The 17,905-nt window shown below is 47.3% G+C and overlaps 1 protein-coding gene across 1 annotated transcript; it reads right to left on the reverse strand.

Moving 5' to 3' along the window:
- Positions 1–583: 583 nt before the first annotated feature.
- psmd8 (proteasome 26S subunit, non-ATPase 8) lies at positions 584–17,643 on the reverse strand. The gene is made up of 6 exons (XM_043680981.1): positions 17,478–17,643; positions 14,752–14,854; positions 12,846–13,011; positions 9,732–9,832; positions 5,277–5,388; positions 584–1,260 (listed from the first exon to the last, which is right to left on the reverse strand). The coding sequence occupies exons 1-6, from the start codon at positions 17,629–17,631 to the stop codon at positions 1,123–1,125; spliced, it is 774 nt and encodes a 257-aa protein (XP_043536916.1). The 5' UTR covers positions 17,632–17,643; the 3' UTR covers positions 584–1,122.
- Positions 17,644–17,905: the final 262 nt, after the last annotated feature.

Here is a 17,905-nt window from a genome sequence, read left to right on the forward strand (position 1 = left end):
CCTTACTTTGTCCCCTAATTCTGGGCTCCCCAACGTGGGGAAACCGCATCCGGTCTGTCAAACCCCCTTGGAATCTTACGTTTCAATCAGATCTTCACTCATTCTCCTAAACTCCACTCGGCTCAATCACCCCACCAACAGCAAGCCCTTTCATCCCAGGAATCAGCCAATACTCTGGAGGAAGTTAGAAACTTAACGATGCTTCATTTTAAACAGGCGTTTAACAGACAGCACAGAAACAAACCTTTCGGTCTCAAAATGTGCTTTTAAAACCTCTCTCCCCTCACCTTAAAAAGATGGCCTGTTGTTTTGAACTCCCTTTGCTATTCACTTTATCTACGCCCCTCAAGAGTCATGCAGCACGGAAACAGACCCTTCTGTCCAGTGCCGAACATAATCCCAAAGTAAACTAGCCCCGCCTGCTTGCTCCTGACCCAACTCCCTCCAAACCCAATCCAATTGTGGTGTCAATCCCACTTTCCAGTCCAACGGGTACGTTGTTAGCACTGGTGCTTTCCCTCCCAGATATTTAATGTTTGCAACATAACGTTCCCAACAAATCAAGCATGGATCCACACAAGAATTGTGCAATAATAGTTTGGGTTTAATTTGGACAGTAGGTGATGCCCCTCTGATCATACACAGATAAAACTCAGCAGTAACTGTAACTCGCTATATTCGGCCTGGGGGAGAACTGAACGAGTTTAAAAATAAAACACTGACATCGATGCCTAAGGGTGGCAGTAAAACCTCAGAGAAAGCGGAATTCATTTGCAGGTTGAAGACCAAAAGATTTTTTAAAAAAGTCCCACATGACCATCATATCCTAACGGTACAGATATAAAAAAAACACCATGTACAGACTGGATACTTGGTGACCCAACTCAGGATCAGTTCTTGGCATGGTCCGTGCAGCTCAGTAACGTTTTCCACTGCCGGAACCTCCCCAGCAGTATCTCGGCTCAGGACAGAGCAGATCCAAGGACGTTCTTCAACATTGTGAACCAGATATTCCTCCCAATCCCAAACAGAGAGAAAAAAAAAACACCACCCTCCCTTCCGCCACCCCCCTAACCAGCTTTCCCACCCACCCCACAGCCCGTAAACAGTCCCTCCTCTCCATCAGACAATCATTTCGAGATGCCTGGCGTATTCGATGACTTGCTTGGCCAGTTCCGTGGATGGGATTGTCACCTCCTCTGGTTTCTGTTGCTGACTGATAAATGAGTAATAGTTGTCAGGACCCAGGAGCCAGCCACGCTGAGGGAGAAAGAGACACACAAACAGCCACAATGAGTAAGAGGGCTGACATCGTTCTGCATAGCGTACAAGATCACCGATTGCAGAGATGACTCACTGGATCCAAATTGCTTGGAGGAGCTAAGACCATTTCAGCTTCTAATGGGGAGATCATAGCAGACCTTACCCTTTACATATCCACAGTCTCGTTCCAACAGCAGCTTACGTTGGTCTAGCCCTTTTAAGTTAATAAAACATTCTGATTGACAACCTGAACTACTTCTTTGCACAGACCCTGCTCCACAGGCTTGTGAACGCCTGTCCAAAACTCCTCACAGCTCTGGGAGCAGTCTGAAACAAAACTGGGCAAGGTAGATTCGGCAATGTTAAAGCAGAAAGCCAAAGTCAAGCCAGTGGTAGGTTACAGGAAGTCATGATTTGGAGACGCTGGTGTGTACAAAGTTAAAAATCACACACCACCAGGTTCTAGTCCAACAGGTTTATTTGGAAGCACACTAGCTTTGGGAGTGCTGCTCCAAAACACCTTGAAAGGAGGGAATGCAAGAAGTTCAGGGCAAAATAGATGGAAGTGAAACCACTGAAACCGGGGATGCTTAGGAGACAAAGGCAGACCTCAGACATCAAGGCATGGATTTGAAGGACAGGAACATTAAAATGGAGTAGCTGCTTAAAGAGAAGAAGCTCAGTGAGCAAAAGGGGTGATGGGCAAATGAGGGGTGGAGCGGGTGGAGAGGTAAGGACTGGGGCAAGATCAGCTCAACCTGTACCTTCACAGACAGACTGGGAGAGGGTGGTCAGAGGAGAGCTGGAACAGTCAAGCCTAGAGGTGAGAAAGGCATGCCCGAGGCCTTCGGTAGATCAGCTGTGGCAGGGCTAGACAGTTAGAAACATAGCATCTGGGTGATGGTGCTATTGAAAGCTTACTTCAGAGTCAAACTGACACAGACAAATCGGTTCTGCCTCAGACAGCTGTCTGGGAAAGGGGCAGAGTAAGGAGACAGGGAATGCAGATTGTAGAGGGGCCAGGAGACAATGACGTAGGTCTTCCTAATATTTAGGTGATAAGAATTTCCTCAGTACAACCAGTGCGGAGCGTTGGATAGGAAGCTTGAGTCAGGTATGTGGAGGCATAGAGCCAGTGGGTGGGGACATTGAGCCAGTGTTCACAAAACACAAGTGAAAACTAAACAATATTTTAGAAAGATGCCTGCAAGAGACAAGTTACAGGAGGACAAGAATCCTTGGGTGGCCCAAAGGTAATGTGGCGGGGAGGGTGCTGGGAATAGAAACAATGCCCTCATATCATTAGATAGATAAGAATGAACCCATTGGGATCACCACCCCATTTAACTGCATGACAGTGAGATGCATCAGAAGTGGATGGTCAACCAAGGTTTACAAAACTATGAGGGGCATAGATAGGGTAAATAGGCAAAGTCTTTTCCCTGGGGGCGGGGAGTCCAGAACTAGAGGACATAGGTTTAGGGTGAGTGGGAAAAATATAAAAGAGACCTAAGGGGCAATTTTTTCGCGCAGAGGGTGGTACGTGTATGGAATGAGTTGCCAGAGGAAGTGGTGGAGGCTGTTAGATTACAACATTTAAGAGGCATTTGGATGGGTATATGAATAGGAAGGGTTTGGAGAGATATGGGCCGGGTGCTGGCAGGTGGGACTGGATTGGGTTGGGATATCAGGTAGGCATGGACGGGTTGGACCGAAGGGTCTGTTTCCGTGCTGTACATCTCTCTGACTCTATGAGGTGACAAGGCTCACACAGATTGATTGCAACCAGGGTTAAGCTCTCAATCACATGCCATGTCATTTGTAATTTCAAACAGGGCGATTTCACTATGGGACACCTGACTGGAGAGATTCAAACACATGTCTTCCAGGAAAGGTGTGCAGATGTGGGAGGTGATGACACGCTCATGGGCTTTGACAAAGAGATGATGGCAACAGTGTGCAAGGACAAAGGGTGTAGTGATCACAGAGGTCAGAATAGAACAGGAGTCGCCCGATTGGTGCTGTTACCCTGGTCCAATCAGGGAGCCCTGGCTACAGAGATAAACAGGAGGATCCCTCTCCGACTCTATTCTGATTTAATCCCTGCCCTCCCCTTCACTGTTCGATCACGCGGCACTGCCTTTTGAGAAGGGCACTGCTAGTCACTGGCCACTCGGGTGTTTCCTTTCTTCCTGGTGGTGGAAACTGAATAAAGATTCGTGCACCTTGTGTCTGTCACTGTGTCTCACACCTGCACACACACAACATGGGTGCTGGAGAAAAAATAATAAGCACTACCGCAGTTAGACGGGAGTGTGGGGGTAAAGAAAAAGAGAACAAAAAGAACCGAGGTTCCAAAATAAAAAAACAGGAAGATCCTCATTTCCCTGAAAACTGGTTGAACAGTGGAGTTTGGGGTCTGGCTTTGCAACCCCTTTCTTCTGTAAATTGCTGTCTCTTGTATACAGCTGTACAGGTTAATGTTCACTTGTAACTTGTGCTGGTTAATAAAATAAACAGGAGTGTCAGAGGTTCTGTTCACTCCGAGCTGGCTCTGAGCTAGCTGGACCAGTGCCAAGTTACATGCATGGGTAAATAAAGGGCGACTCGCTGATGGGATACCGGCCTTTGCGGAGTTATTTCAGAGGGGCCAATTTTTTTTTAAGAAAAGGAAGCATGATGACATCATGAATACTCAAGGATCAGAGCTGAAGTAATACTAGCCAACAAGGAACCAGGAAGGGAAGACAGGTGGTTAGCAGTTTAATGGAGACACTTTTTTCTGAATAAAAAAGACACCAGTTCTTGGGGAAAAAGAATCCAGCACCCACTCCTCCCCTCACTTGTCCCACACTCCAGGTCCTTTCACATCCTATCCAGTAGCACCCCTTTGCTCACCTCCCATGCTTAATAGTCTTGTGGTCTAACTGTGCTCTCAAGCTGTTTAATATTCCACCCAGTCCAATTCCCATCCCTATCCAAAACATAGCTGTTCCCCACACAACCCTTCCCCCTACCAGGGAAACAGTCCCAATACTTAGATTAGATTATATTCCCTACAGTGTGGAAACAGGCTATTCGGCCCAACAAGTCCACACCGACCCTCCGAAGAGCAATCCACCCAGACCCATGCCCCGTGTTGTACCCCTGACTAATGCACCTAACAATATGGGTAATCTAGCATGGCCAATTCACCCTGACCTGCACACCTTTGGACTGTGGGAGGAAACCGGAGCACCCGGAGGAAACCCACGCAGACACGGGGAGAACGTGCAAACTCCACACAGACAGTCGCCTGAGGCTGGAGTCAAACCCAGGTTCCTGGCACTGTGAGGCAGCAGTGCTGCCCTATTCTATAGGAGTGCTCCTGCTTTACACCAACAGGATGACATCAATCTTTACTATCAAGATTAAACCATTCCACCTCAGCTGCCTGTTGCAGTGTCCACTACCTGTGCACATGGATGTCTCGGTGATATATTAAATGGGGATGGGTCCAGTACTTTGTAAAAAGAACACAGTATCAATGCGACAGATGCACATTTCAGGAACTGTTCAATAAACAGACAGGGAGTTAAATGAAACCAACTGTAAAGGCCAATCCTTCTTTCCTCACTTTCCATATCCTAGTCTAATTTATCTTCCTTCCTCACCCTCTCATATACCACCTAGTCTGCTTGTCCCTGCACATTAATGCACGAGCACCAGCTCAACCATTTCCCAGTTAACAAAGCTCTCCATCTGGCTGTAGTCACCCTTTCGGGCTGCAACTCATCTCAGACCAGTTTTCTTTGGCCGGGGTTGAGCCATTGTGACATTCAATCAGCGCTCTGTTCAGTTCCAGTACAAATACTGATTGGCTCAGGAATATATCCCTCTCTTACGAACTAATAATCTTTGCAACATGCATGGGGGGAACCCTCGACATTGGAACCAGCCACTCAATGTTGCATTTGTCACCCACGGCCTGCAGTGCAGCTCTGTAGAAGAGAAGGAGAACAACAGATACCAACCTTCTTGGCGTACTCCGTCATCTTCTTGGGTGTAGTGAAAAACAGTGTCCTTGAAGCTTCATTGAATAATATATTCTCATAAGCCTTCTCAATGCAGCCGGCAATTTCATCCCTGAGATGAAATTAAAGTTCATTAAGGTGGACAGAAGAAACAAGAACATGGAACTCCGATGCCACGGCACAGAGATAGGCAAGGAGGCACCTTGTGAAGGGGACGCGAGGCTCCAACATCGATAGGTTGTGAGTGGGCAAAGATCCAACAAATGGAGTTCGATTTAGATAGATGAGAGGTGCTGCATTTTGGAAAGGCAAATCAGGGCAGGACTTATACACTTAATGGTAAGGTCCTGGGGAGTGTTGTTGAGCAAAGAGACCTTGGAGTGCAGGCTCACAGTTCCTTGAAAGTGGAGTCACAGGTAGATGGGATAGTGAAGGCGGTGTTTGGTATGCTTTCCTTTATTGGTCAATGCATTGAGTATCGGAGTTGGGAGATCGGTTGCGGCTGTACATGACGTTGGTTAGGCCACTTTTGAAATACTGGTTCAATTCTGGTCTCCCTGCTATTGGAAAGATGTTGTGAAACTTGAAAAAGGGTTCAGAAAAGATTTACAAGGATGTTGGAGAGTCTCATCTATAGGGAGAGGCTGAATAGGCTGGGGCTGTTTTCCCTGGAGCGTCACAGGCTGAGGGGTGACCTTATAAAAAGGTTTATAAAATCATGAGGGGCATGGATAGGGTGAATAGCCAAGGTCTTTTCCTCACAGTGGGGGAGTCCAGAACTAGAGGGCACAGATTTAAGGTGAAAGAGAAAAGATATAAAAGGGACCTGAGGGGCAGTTTTTTCACACAGAGAGTGGTGCGTGTATGGAATGAGCTGCCAGAGGAAGTGGAGGAGGCTGGTACAATTACAACAGTTAAAAGGCATCTGGATGGGTATATGAATAGAAAAGGTTTAGAGGGATATGGGCCAAATGCTGGCAAATGGGACTAGATTAATTTAGGACATCTGGTCAGTATGGATGAGTTGGACTGAAGGGTCTGTTTCTGTGCTGTTTAAATGACACTAAATGGAGTTAGTGGAGTGAATGCAAAATTGTCTGTTTTAGCAGGAAGAATAAAAAGGAAGCATATTATTTAAATGGTGAGTGATGGCAAGCACTTTAGATAGAGGGACCTGGGTGTCCTACTGTATGAATTACAGAAGGTTAGCACACAGTCCAGCGAGTAATTAGGAAAGCCAATAGATTAGAATTTATTGCAATTAGAAATTACACACCAAAGTAGGAGGTTATATTTCAGCATACTGGACACGGAGAGACCATATAACTGGGTCACCTTGTTTAAGGATGTAAATTCATTGCAAACAGTTCAGAGGTGGTTTACCAGACTGATAGCTGGAACGAGTGAGCCATCTTAAGAGGCAAGTTGAACAGGCAAGGATTGTATTTCCTAATGTCTGGAAAAGCGAGAGACAACTTCACTGAAACCTTAAGGGATCTCTTGACAAGGTGGATGTGGAAAAGATGTTTTCTCCTGTGGGAGAAGCTAAAACTAAAGATCACTGTAAAGACAAAGAGGCTGCCTGGTTAAGTCAGATGTTTCTGTCTCAGGGGGTGAGCAGGCATTGGGGAATTCAGTAGACAGAGGAAGCAGACTCTCTTGAATGATTGTAGGTCGATTCTTGATAAGCGAGGGGGGTGGCTAAGAGGTTATTAGGGAATAGGAGGACACCTAATCCTCATTGCCTACAGGGAAATCAGGGCATGGATCCGCAAGGAAGTGCAGATAGGACGGCCGTGGGAATCGCTGACCAATGCAGGCGGGCCCCGAAGTGCTGTGCAATCCTTCGGGACCTGACAATGAGGGAAGAAAAGATTGCGCCTCAAACCACCCTTGTGGTTACTGCGGATTCACACAGAACAGCCAGCATCTTACTGATACAGAGCAGGCCGAGTGACCTACTCCTTCTCCCAGACCGGTTGTATGTTTTCATGTGCACATGGGCACTGTGTGAAAATTCCCTCCGCAGCTCTTAAAAATAATCAAACAAGGTGGCACTGACACCTTGGCTCCCCAGGACCTTCGCTACCGTTCGTATGTGCTTTACAGCTTGGAATTTGTCCAGCTGTATGTGTGCAGTGAATCTCAACCATTCTCTTCCCCTATATTTACCCCTGACTAATGCACCTGACACGCTGGGTAATTTAACACGGCCAATCCATCCTGACATGGACATTTTTGGGTCATGGGAGGAAACCGGAGCACCCGGAGAAAACCCACACAGACACGGGGAGAAACTCCACACAGACAGTCGCCCGAGGCTGGAACTGAACCCAGGGGCCTGGCGCTGTGAGGCAGCAGTGCTAATCACTGAGCCACCGTGCTGCCCATAGATCAGAGTCGAAAGAGTGGTGCTGGAAAAGCACAGACGGTCAGGCAGCATCCAAGATGCCAGACTCTCGACTCAGTTATCCTTAAAGCAAATGCAAGTGTGGATTGAGACAGAGTAAAACACTGAACCGAAAGGTGCTACAAGGTGGAAGGGACACGACAGACCGTGAGAACAGAGACTGCCTTTAGGTCCCAATCTTCCCATTCATGACGGGTTCAAGCAGTGCACGGGACAGCATTTTGCAAGGAATTATGGTAAGGTGCCTTTATGAAGCACCTATCTTCACTAACCTTCAATCTGGCCGACAGAAATCAAAAAGGTTCTCAGCATTTCCAGTTAGAGTCACTGGCAGCTACAGCACAGCAGGATCATTTAACCTGCTGTCTCTTTGAAAGAGGAGTCACTCTTAATCCCATGTCACATCCTTTGCTCAGAACCTCACCTTTGAGTCTGACTCGCTTTTAATAATTATTGACAGAACCAGCTCCGATCACTTCCGTGAGCAGAGTGTTCCTGACAACTCTGGGCACAAAATAATTTTCGTCATCACCCTTCTCGATCTTTTGTTGATTTAAAACCCAAGATTAACAATGCCATTCCTAGAAAACTCTGCTGAAAAACCACTGAGGAAACCTTTAAACTGTCTCGACTCCAAGAAGGAACCCTCATCATACACAGAACGGGTCTGTTGTCTGGCTAAATATTGGAAAACCACTTGGAAAGCATACCAGGACAGGTCTTGCTGCAACTGTACAAGGTATTAGTGAGGCCTCACCTGGAGTACTGCGTACAGTTTTGGTCCCATTGAGAAGGGACGCAGTTGCAATAAAAGGGTGATTCAGAAGAGGTTCATTAGATTCATTCCAGAGACAAGGGGTTTGGCTTTATGATGAGAGATTGAGCTGTTGAGACCTACACTCTCTGGAATTTACAAGAATGCGAGGAGACCTAATTGAGGTATACTAGATGCCACTGGGGATTGACAAAATAGACAGAGGATGCTCCTCCTCCCGGGGCAATCCAGAACGAGAGGTTGTAGATTTAGGATAAGGGGTGACAGATTTAACAGACAGCAGTAGAAATGAATTGCAGTGTCACAACTCTGTGAAATTCACGGTGGTAGATGCTGGGACATTGAGTAAATTGGAGGAGATCGACAGATATGTAATTAGCAACGAGTTGAAGGGCTATGGGTGTGAGCAGATGATCGTATCAAGTCGAGCAGCAGGTTCGAAGGGCAGAACGGCTGCCTCCTACTCCCAGTTCTTATGCTCTTAAGGCATGATACCGTAATTAAAATTATTAAATTACAATTAAAATCTGGAGTTAAGCTCAATTACCAGCAGCCATGGTAGGGTTTTTACTCACATCCATAGATTCTCAGCCCAGGCCTTTAGATTATTAGCTCAGTGACATAACCATGATGAAGGGCTTTTGCCCGAAACGTCGATTCTTCTGCTCCTCGGATGCTGCCCGACTTGCTGTGCTTTGCCAGCGCCACTCTCTTGACTCTGACCTCCAGCATCTGCAGGCCTCACTTTTGCTCTGTGACATAACCACGACAGCCTCACCACCCCCCGGCACTGCTACCTCATGATTCCAGCAGCATTGCAATCACAACGCCAGTGAACCAGCCTCCCACCCACTGACTCCATCTACACTGCCTCCTGCCTCAGGAAGGCAGCCAACATCATCAAAGACCCCTCCCATTCCGGTCAGACTCTCTTCCAACCCCTTCCGTCAGGCAGAAGATATAAAAGTTTGTATACACATATGAACAGATTCAAGAGCAGCTTCCCTGCTGTTATCAGACTTTCAAATGGATCTCCTTAATGTTAATGTATCTCAGCAGGGGCTGCGTGCTGCTACTCTGATGCACTTGTATAGTACGGCCTGTCTGCAAAGCAAGACAGACAGCACCTTTCACTGCACCTCAGTACACGTGACAGTAATAAATCAAATCAAATCATTACTTTCTGGTTATACGGTCTTGACTTTCGGACCATGAGGAATGCACCAAACGAAACAGTGCTCTCCCCCAGGTGACGTGGGTTGGAACTCACCGAATGGTATCAAGCAGGATGTCAATGAAGAAGGTGTAGCTCTCAGCAGGAATGTTCCCCTTTGCCAGGAAGACCTTGTTGTAGCTGCCCTCCATTAGATACTGGAATAAAACAGGCAGGAACATTACACACTCTCTCGGGGTTGCGGGGGGCAACTTTTTACTGAAGCAGCCACTTCAAAGCGTCAAGCCTTTTGGCACAGGGTCATACAGCACCTTGGGTCCAACCAGTCCATGCTGAACGCTCTCTCAAACTAAGCAACTAACCGAACATTACAGCATAGTACAGGCCCTTCGGCCCTCGATGTTGCGCTGACCTGTGGAACCAATCTGAAGCCCACCTAACCTATACTATTCCATTCTCATCCACGTCTATCCAATGACCATATAAGTGCCCTTAAAGTTGGCAAGTCTACTACTGTTGCAAGCCAGGCATTCCATGCCTCTACTACTCTGAGTAAAGAGCCTACCTCTGACATCTGTCCTATATCTATCAACCCCTCAATTTAAAGCTATGCCCCCTCGTCCTCGCCATCACCATCTGAGGAAAAAGGCTCTCCCTGTTCACCCTATCTAACTCTCTGATTATATGTCAAAATGAAGTCACCTCTCAACCTTGTTGTCACCTGCCCTGCTCCTGGCCCATATCCATCCAAACTTTTCCTATTTATGTACTTATCCAAAGGTCTTCTAAACATTGTAACTGTACCCACAGCCACCACTTCTTCAGGAAGATCATTCCACATGCAAACACCCTCTGAAAAAAAAAGTGGCCCCCCCCCCCCGCCGACACAATGTCTTTGTTAAATCTTCCTCCACTCACCGTAAAAATATAACCCCCCCCAGCATTGAAATCCTGCACCATGGGGGAAAAGACACTGTTAACCCTGTGTATACCCCTCAGGATCTTCATAAAGCTCTAAAAGATCACCTCTCAACCTCCTACACTTCACTGAAGCTATCCAGCCATTCATTAGAACTCAAACCTTCCATACCCAACAACATCTTGGTAAAGCTCTTCTGCCACGTCTGAGGATTTCACTGAATTTCGACGAGATTCTGGATTAGGGTCTGAACACCAGCAGCAAATAACATGCATAACGTCATTGAGGGCAGTGGTTCGCAAACTTTATTGGTGGGTGGACTACTTAGGGGAGCAAAAGATACATCTCTGGACCACCTACTGGTCCGACCCCATCGCTTCACTGGTTGTGTCAAGTCTGCGCCTTTACCCAATAAGGTTGCTGCTTGGTGCAATGGTGGCCTCAATGTCCCTGCCTACTCATGATAAACTCTGTCCCTACCCTCACTCAAGTCAGGCTAAAATCTACCCCCCCCCCCCCCCTTTGAAAATATTTAACAATATGCTCTCTGGAAAGACAGTTGTACAGATTCCAAATCTTCAAATACAAACTCCTCTCTATTTTAAAATAGAAGACCTCGCTAGATTCTGAATTATGGCCCCTAGTTCTAACCTCTCCCACAAGGGGGAACATCCTCTTGCATAACATCATTGAGGTCAGTGGTTCGCAAACTTTATTGGTGGGTGGACTACTTGGGGGAGCAAAAGATACATCTCTGGATCACCTACTGGTCCGACCCCATCGCTTCACTTGTTGTGTCAAGTCTGCGCCTTTACCCAATAAGGTTGCTGCTTGGTGCAATAGTGGCCTCAATGTCCCTGCCTACTCATGATAAACTCTGTCCCTACCCTCACTCAAGTCAGGCTAAAATCTACCCCCCCCCCCCCCCTTTGAAAATATTTAACAATATGCTCTCTGGAAAGACAGTTGTACAGATTCCAAATCTTCAAATACAAACTCCTCTCTATTTTAAAATAGAAGACCTCGCTAGATTCTGAATTATGGCCCCTAGTTCTAACCTCTCCCACAAGGGGGAACATCCTCTCAGCATTCGCACTGCCAAAGGTCTCATGTTTCTGCCAAATCACCTCAACTCTGCTGGACACAGGTACAGCAAATCTGATCTTTCTTCATATGATCCTCCGTCCCTCACCCACCCATCTATCAGTCACGGGAACCTAAGTCAACGGGAACGCAGAGGAAGTACAAATATTTTGTCTCCTAAAATGTAATGATCCATTAGGAACAAACCAAACCAATGATTCAAACACAAACCAATAGACATTTACATCCTGAAAACATTAACACAAAGAACTACTGAGGAACCTTGATTATCCAAAGGATATTGACAGGGAGTATTTTGTTCGGTTAATCTAATTCCTGATAACCGAATGCCGGATAACATAGTTTAGCCAAGCATCGGGACCTTGCAGCCTTGCTGGATAATCAAGCTTGCTCTGTATTTGAAAAAAATACATTATCTAGGACCGTGCCATCCAGCATCTGATATTTCCCACCAGCTACCCTCAGCCATCACTGTCATTATTTAAGATGCCGACACTGTCATTCTGAAGTGATTGCCAAAGCAGCAGCTGAAGGTTACAGTGACTTCCCCCTCTGTGTTTACACAGAGGAGACTCAGCCTCTGCAAGCTTCAATCTACAAAATGGCACGTTTCCATTCGCTTCCTACTGCCTGCCATGTGTTAACTTGTGGGTTTGCAACAATACGTTTCTGGGGTATGGAGACAGTGTGGGAAGGCAGCATTCAGGTCAACTGAAACCCGATTGAACAGCAGAGGCGGCTCAACGGGCTGAACGGCCTCAAACTCCACACAGACCGTTACCGAAGGCTGGAATTGAAACCTGGCACCGTGAGGCAGGCGTGCTAACAACTTTGAGTCACCGTGCCAAACATCTGGTCAGCATGGCCAAGTTGGAGTGTTTCTGTGGTGTACATCTCTATAACTGAACGACTTCACGTGCTTCAGCTTTCAGAATTGCTTTGCTCTTTGGTCAAGCACTCTGCCTTGGACCTGACCTGGCCAGGCCCTGAGAGGTGTTCAGATGACCAGGATCTGGCTACGCTGGGTTTCAGCCTCGCTTCCAGCAGCTTGCTTGCCTTTGCACCAAAGACAACAAATGCTGGCCATCCACGGGCACCCACAGTCCTGTCAGAGTGTCCTCACAGAAGAGGCATCGAAGCTTCAGCCTGACATACCCCCCTGCCCTCCCCACCGCGACCATGCGGACCTGCTCGAGCGAGACCGGGTGCTTGATGTAGACATTTGTCTGGATGTCTCTGGCAGGCAGTCGCTCCAACTCCGTGTGGAACTCGGCCACACGATTCTGAGACAGAAGGAAGAGCAGGTTCAGACCCAGAAGCTGGTGCTTGTAGGCTGACTCCGGCAATTCATCCCTGCAACGGCAAAAAAAAAACAAAAAAGACTTCCATCAAATCCCCAGGCAGGTGGGCATCAAGAACGCAGCACCTGCTGTAGGCTACCTTGGCATTGCGACGACATTTCTGGACCGGTAATGCACCCACCGGATAAATGACCAAGGATCCAAATGCTGAAAATGTGTTGCTGGAAAAGCGCAGCAGGTCAGGCAGCATCCAAGGAACAGGAGAATCGACGTTTCGGGCATAAGCCCTTCTGCAGGAAGCCCTTCGGGCTTATGCCCGAAACGTCGATTCTCCTGTTCCTTGGATGCTGCCTGACCTGCTGCGCTTTTCCAGCTACACATTTTCAGCTCTGATCTCCAGCATCTGCAGCCCTCACTTTCTCCCCAATGATCCAAACGGCCTTTACAGCTGCTGGGGACCATAATTACATTGCTAAACAGCGGAACTCAGCTTTTATAGAAGGGCGGTAGAGAATTACAGATCGGCGAGTCTTGTCGGTGGCAGGGGAGCTACTGGTGAAAATTCTAGAGGAGAGGATTACTCTCCATGCGGAGAGGCCAGGTTTGATCAGGGATACTCAGCACGGCTGTGTCAGAGGTCATACCCAACAAATCTGATCGAATTGGTCAAGGACGTGAACAGCTGTGTAGATGAGGGTCCGGCAGTTGTGATTTCAGCAAGTCCCACACGGGAGACTGGTAAAGGCGGCAAAGGTACGTGGAATCCAGGGTAACGCGGCAAGTTAGACCTGAAATTGGTTTAGTGGTAGGAGTCAGGAGGTGAGGCTGAAAGGCTGTTTGAGAGGCTGGAGCACATTGGCGCACCACAGGGATCAGTGCTGGGTCCCTTACTGTTTGTGATACATATAAAAATGGTGTAGAAGGAAACATAGCGGGGACAATAAGCAGGTTTGTGGATGGTGTGAAGTTTGGCTGGGTGTTAAACAATGAGGAAGCAGGCCTGAGATTACAGAAGGATAGAAACGGATTGGTCAGGTGAGCAGATCATTGGCAATCACCGACATGCCCACTTCAGAACTGACAGAACTGCAGTGCAGCTACCATACTCCCCATCCCCTCACACTCCCAATGCTTGCTCCCCCTCCTCCACTGCCCCAGCATTGTCTGTACTTGTTGCCTTCAGTGTTTTGGAGTTTGAGAGATCAGATGTGATGGACACCATAGGGGTGTAAGGGGTAATTAATAAGGTGGGATTGATACAAGAACACTAACTAGACCTCATACCCGACACAACCCTTGGGCGGCACGGTGGCTCAGTGGTTAGCATTGCTGCCTCACAGCGACAGGATCCGGGTTCAATTCCTGCCTCTGTGTGGAGTTTGCACATTCTCCCCGTGTCTGCACGGGTTTCCTCCGGGTGCTCCGGTTTCCTCCCACAGTCCAAAGATGTGCAGGTCAGGTGAATTGGCCGAGCTAAATTGCCCGTAGTGTTATGTGCATTAGTCAGAGGGAATTGGGTCTGGATGGGTTACTCTTCAGAGGGTCGGTGTGGACTGGTTGGGCCGAATAGCCACACTGTAGGGAATCTAATCTAATCTAATCAGTCCAATCCAGGGATAAATCTGGTAAATATCTCCTCTCCACCAACCTGAGTCACGCTCTGCATCATCATTAACAGCTCAACTAGACCACCGTTTCATCCTCTACATTCAAGTCAATCCAAATCTGGTCTTCACAACCCGGGCCCCACAGTGTAACCCATTCAGACGCAGTGCCGTTCAACGTCACCTACTTGTAGTCGAAGTAATAACACTTGAGCTGTGCCATGTAACGTTCAAACGACGGGATATCCTTCTTCAGGATGCTCCATTGAGCTCCAATCTCCAAAACGTCCCCTTTAAAAGAAAAAAATAATAACTCGGACACAAGTTCTGTTTCATAACCAAGGGAGTCACAGAGAAGTGAGAACCGCAGAAGCACTGCTCGTCTGCTCAGCCCCCCCCGATAGTCACACCATATACCCAGATCCACACTACATGGCAGCACGATAAAAACATTCACAGGTTGACTCATTTACAGGTGCATTTACAGTGGACAGCTAAATAGAGAATGTTCAAAAATACAAAACTAATCCGAGAAAGTTAAGGAATATTGTATTACGGTGCACTGATGATGCACCATGGTGTCATTACACATGCCAGTCTAACTACAACCCACATTCAGGGGAAATCCTGTTTTAAACCTTCCTATTAACTAGAAGAACTTGAATATTCAATTAAAAAGAGTGCTATTCAGACTTTGTTTTTGGTCTGGCATTCATCAGGACACAATGGGCGTTACGGTGGCTCAGTGGTTAGCACTGCTGCCTCACAGTACCATGGTCCCAGGTTCAATTCCAGCCTTGGGCGACTGTCTGTGTGGAATTTGCACGTTCTCCCCACGACTATTTCAGAAGGCAGTTAAGAGTCAACAGTGCTGCTGTGGATCTGAACTCATGCTGGTGAGATTTTATCTCCTGAAAGGCAGGAGTGAACCAGCATGAGTTCAGATCCTTTCATAACTGCCCATAACTGTTATCAATTCCATATTTTTTATTCAGTGAATTTAAATGTCACCACCTGATACTGTGAGATTCGAAACCACAGCCCAGATTTTCCGATGGCCTAGACAGTGGTTTCGCAGCTGCACAATGGGATCCCTGCAGAATCCCCATTGTTGCAGACTCCAAAGGAACTTTGTGCTAATTTACTAATGCTTGGAACCCTCCAAAAATCTCTTAAAATCTTGGAGGGTTCTGCTGCAGGTAAATAAAGTGTTACTGAAGAAATGTTAAGACAATTAAAAATCTAGTTTAACTCCCGAGGTAGCCATTAAACCAACCGATCATCTCTCAACTAAACATCACCAGTACACCCTACACCTCAATCTGCCCTTAACAGGAGCTGTGGTGCTGGAAAAGCACAGGCGGTCAGGCAGCACCTGAGGAGAAGAGTCGACGTTTCGAGCATAAGCCCTTCAGGAAGATTCTCCTGGTTGTTTATAACCTTACTGCAAAGCCTCTTCCCAAGGGTGCCCACCTCGAAGAAGTTCTCTTCCTCCCCACGTCCCTGAGGATGGGCTTATTCTCGAAACATTGACTCTCCTGCTCCTCGGATGTTGCCTGACCGGCTGTGCTTTTCCCGCATCACACGTTTTGATTCCGATCTCCTGCATCTGCAGTCCTGACTTTGTCCTACAACAGGAGCTGTCAAAGTGGCCGTTGAACTTGTAGATCGCAGATCGTAACAGTTCACTGCGACACAGCCACTCCTGCAGGCTCTGGGATTGAAATGACCCGTCAGAGTCACGGAGCTCTTTCTTAACAACACTGGAGTGGACCGACTCATCGCCATTCCTCAGAACATCAGCCTAGGCGTCTGGATTACTCATCGCGTGACATCTCTTTGTCACTCCCAGGGCAATTCCAAATTGTAGTGATTGGATTTCAGGCCATTGTCCTCCAAACAAAATCTCTAACGTGACACACTCTGCAGTTCTACAAGTCACAATTACGGTTACCCGATCATGTTAGGCAAAATGTTTGGGTCAAACACCAAGGCCACTCACTTGGGTCAGACATTTAAGACAGAGCAACTTTGAACACCTTATTGTCAAAAAGTTATCAATGCTTTGGAGGATGTAGGCAAGTTGTTGGTAACCATTTGACCCCATAGCAACAGTGAAAAGACTAAACAATACAGTCTGAGGAAAGAGGGAGGGATGGGTTTGTTCAGAAACAAAGTCAGTAAGATTCTCGACCCTCCCCAAAACAAAAACTAGGAGAGACGTTATAAAACGCACATTAGCCCAGTGCTTTCTCAACTCTGCACACTAGCTCAAATGTAAACGCTGCGCAGCTGTTTTTAAACTACAGGAAAAAGCAAACTAATTACACGTCACCAAAAAGGAAAGAAAGGAAAACTGTTTGCTCAAAATTGCAAAAAAGTCTTTTCTACGTGGCACGGTGGCTCAGTGGTTAGCACTGCTGCCGCACAGCATCAGGGACCTGGGTTTGATTCCAGCCTCAGGCGACTGTCTGTGTGGAATTTGCACATTCTCCCCGTGTCTACGTTGGTTTCCTCCCACAATCTAAAGCTGTGCAGGTCAGGTGAATTGGCCATGCTAAATTTCCCATAGTGTGAGGTGCATTAGTCAGGGGAATGGGTCTGGGTGGATCACACTTCGGAGGGTCGATGTGGACTTGTTGGGCCGAAGGGCCTGTTTTCATACTGTAGGGAATCTAAGCTAATTTACACAAACTGAAAGGAAGAAAACCATCATGTATCAGGGTGAATTGAGCAGTTCAGCACAAAAGCAAAAATATCTTTCTTTTGTAAGAGGAGTCATATTGGACACGAACTGTTTTGCAAATCACAGATATTGTCTGACACAGTGAGTTTCTCCAGCACTTGGTTTCATTGTACATTTTTTGGAAATTTAGCTCTGTAGGGGTCACTGTGCCAGGTCAATGATACTCACGGGCTAGAATGAGTTGGCGCTTGGTTAGCTTGGAGCCTGATGTGGGTAGGAAGTTCAGTTCCAGCAGAGCCACCTGAAATGAGAAGTGGGTCAGAGTAGGGGTGAACAGAGCTGGAAAGAGCATGTGATTGGGGGAAGGGAACATTGGCATCATGACCAAACCACTCGTTACTGCCAACTACAACCTACCATAACCAGCGTGAGGATAGTGCAATACCCAGCAGCTCAGAGACAAACTGGGGCAAAGGGATCACATCAGGATTGGGAAGAAGGGAGTGGGTGGGTGTAGGATTTGAAGTTCCCCCACTCACGTCCCTCTTGTCAATCCAGCCCCTCCCCAACTGCACTGGGCTCCCTCTTTCATGATTCTCTTGTCTTTTTCCACCAACCACCTCTCACCCTCAGGGTCTCTCCCTCCCCCCCCCCCC

Source organism: Chiloscyllium plagiosum, chromosome 41 (assembly GCF_004010195.1).
Source record: "Chiloscyllium plagiosum isolate BGI_BamShark_2017 chromosome 41, ASM401019v2, whole genome shotgun sequence".
Lineage (NCBI taxonomy): Eukaryota > Metazoa > Chordata > Chondrichthyes > Orectolobiformes > Hemiscylliidae > Chiloscyllium > Chiloscyllium plagiosum.

Bases quoted from the DNA above. Each gene is read 5' to 3' on its own strand.
- psmd8 (XM_043680981.1), bottom strand. From the start codon at position 17,631: ATGATGCCAATGTTCCCTTCCCCCAATCACATGCTCTTTCCAGCTCTG. The intron at 13,012-14,751 runs GTAGGTGACGTT...TTGCCGTTGCAG, and splicing joins TGTTATTACTTCGACTACAA to GGATGAATTGCCGGAGTCAG. The intron at 9,833-12,845 runs GTCCGCATGGTC...GTTTTATTCCAG, and splicing joins ACCCGGTCTCGCTCGAGCAG to TATCTAATGGAGGGCAGCTA.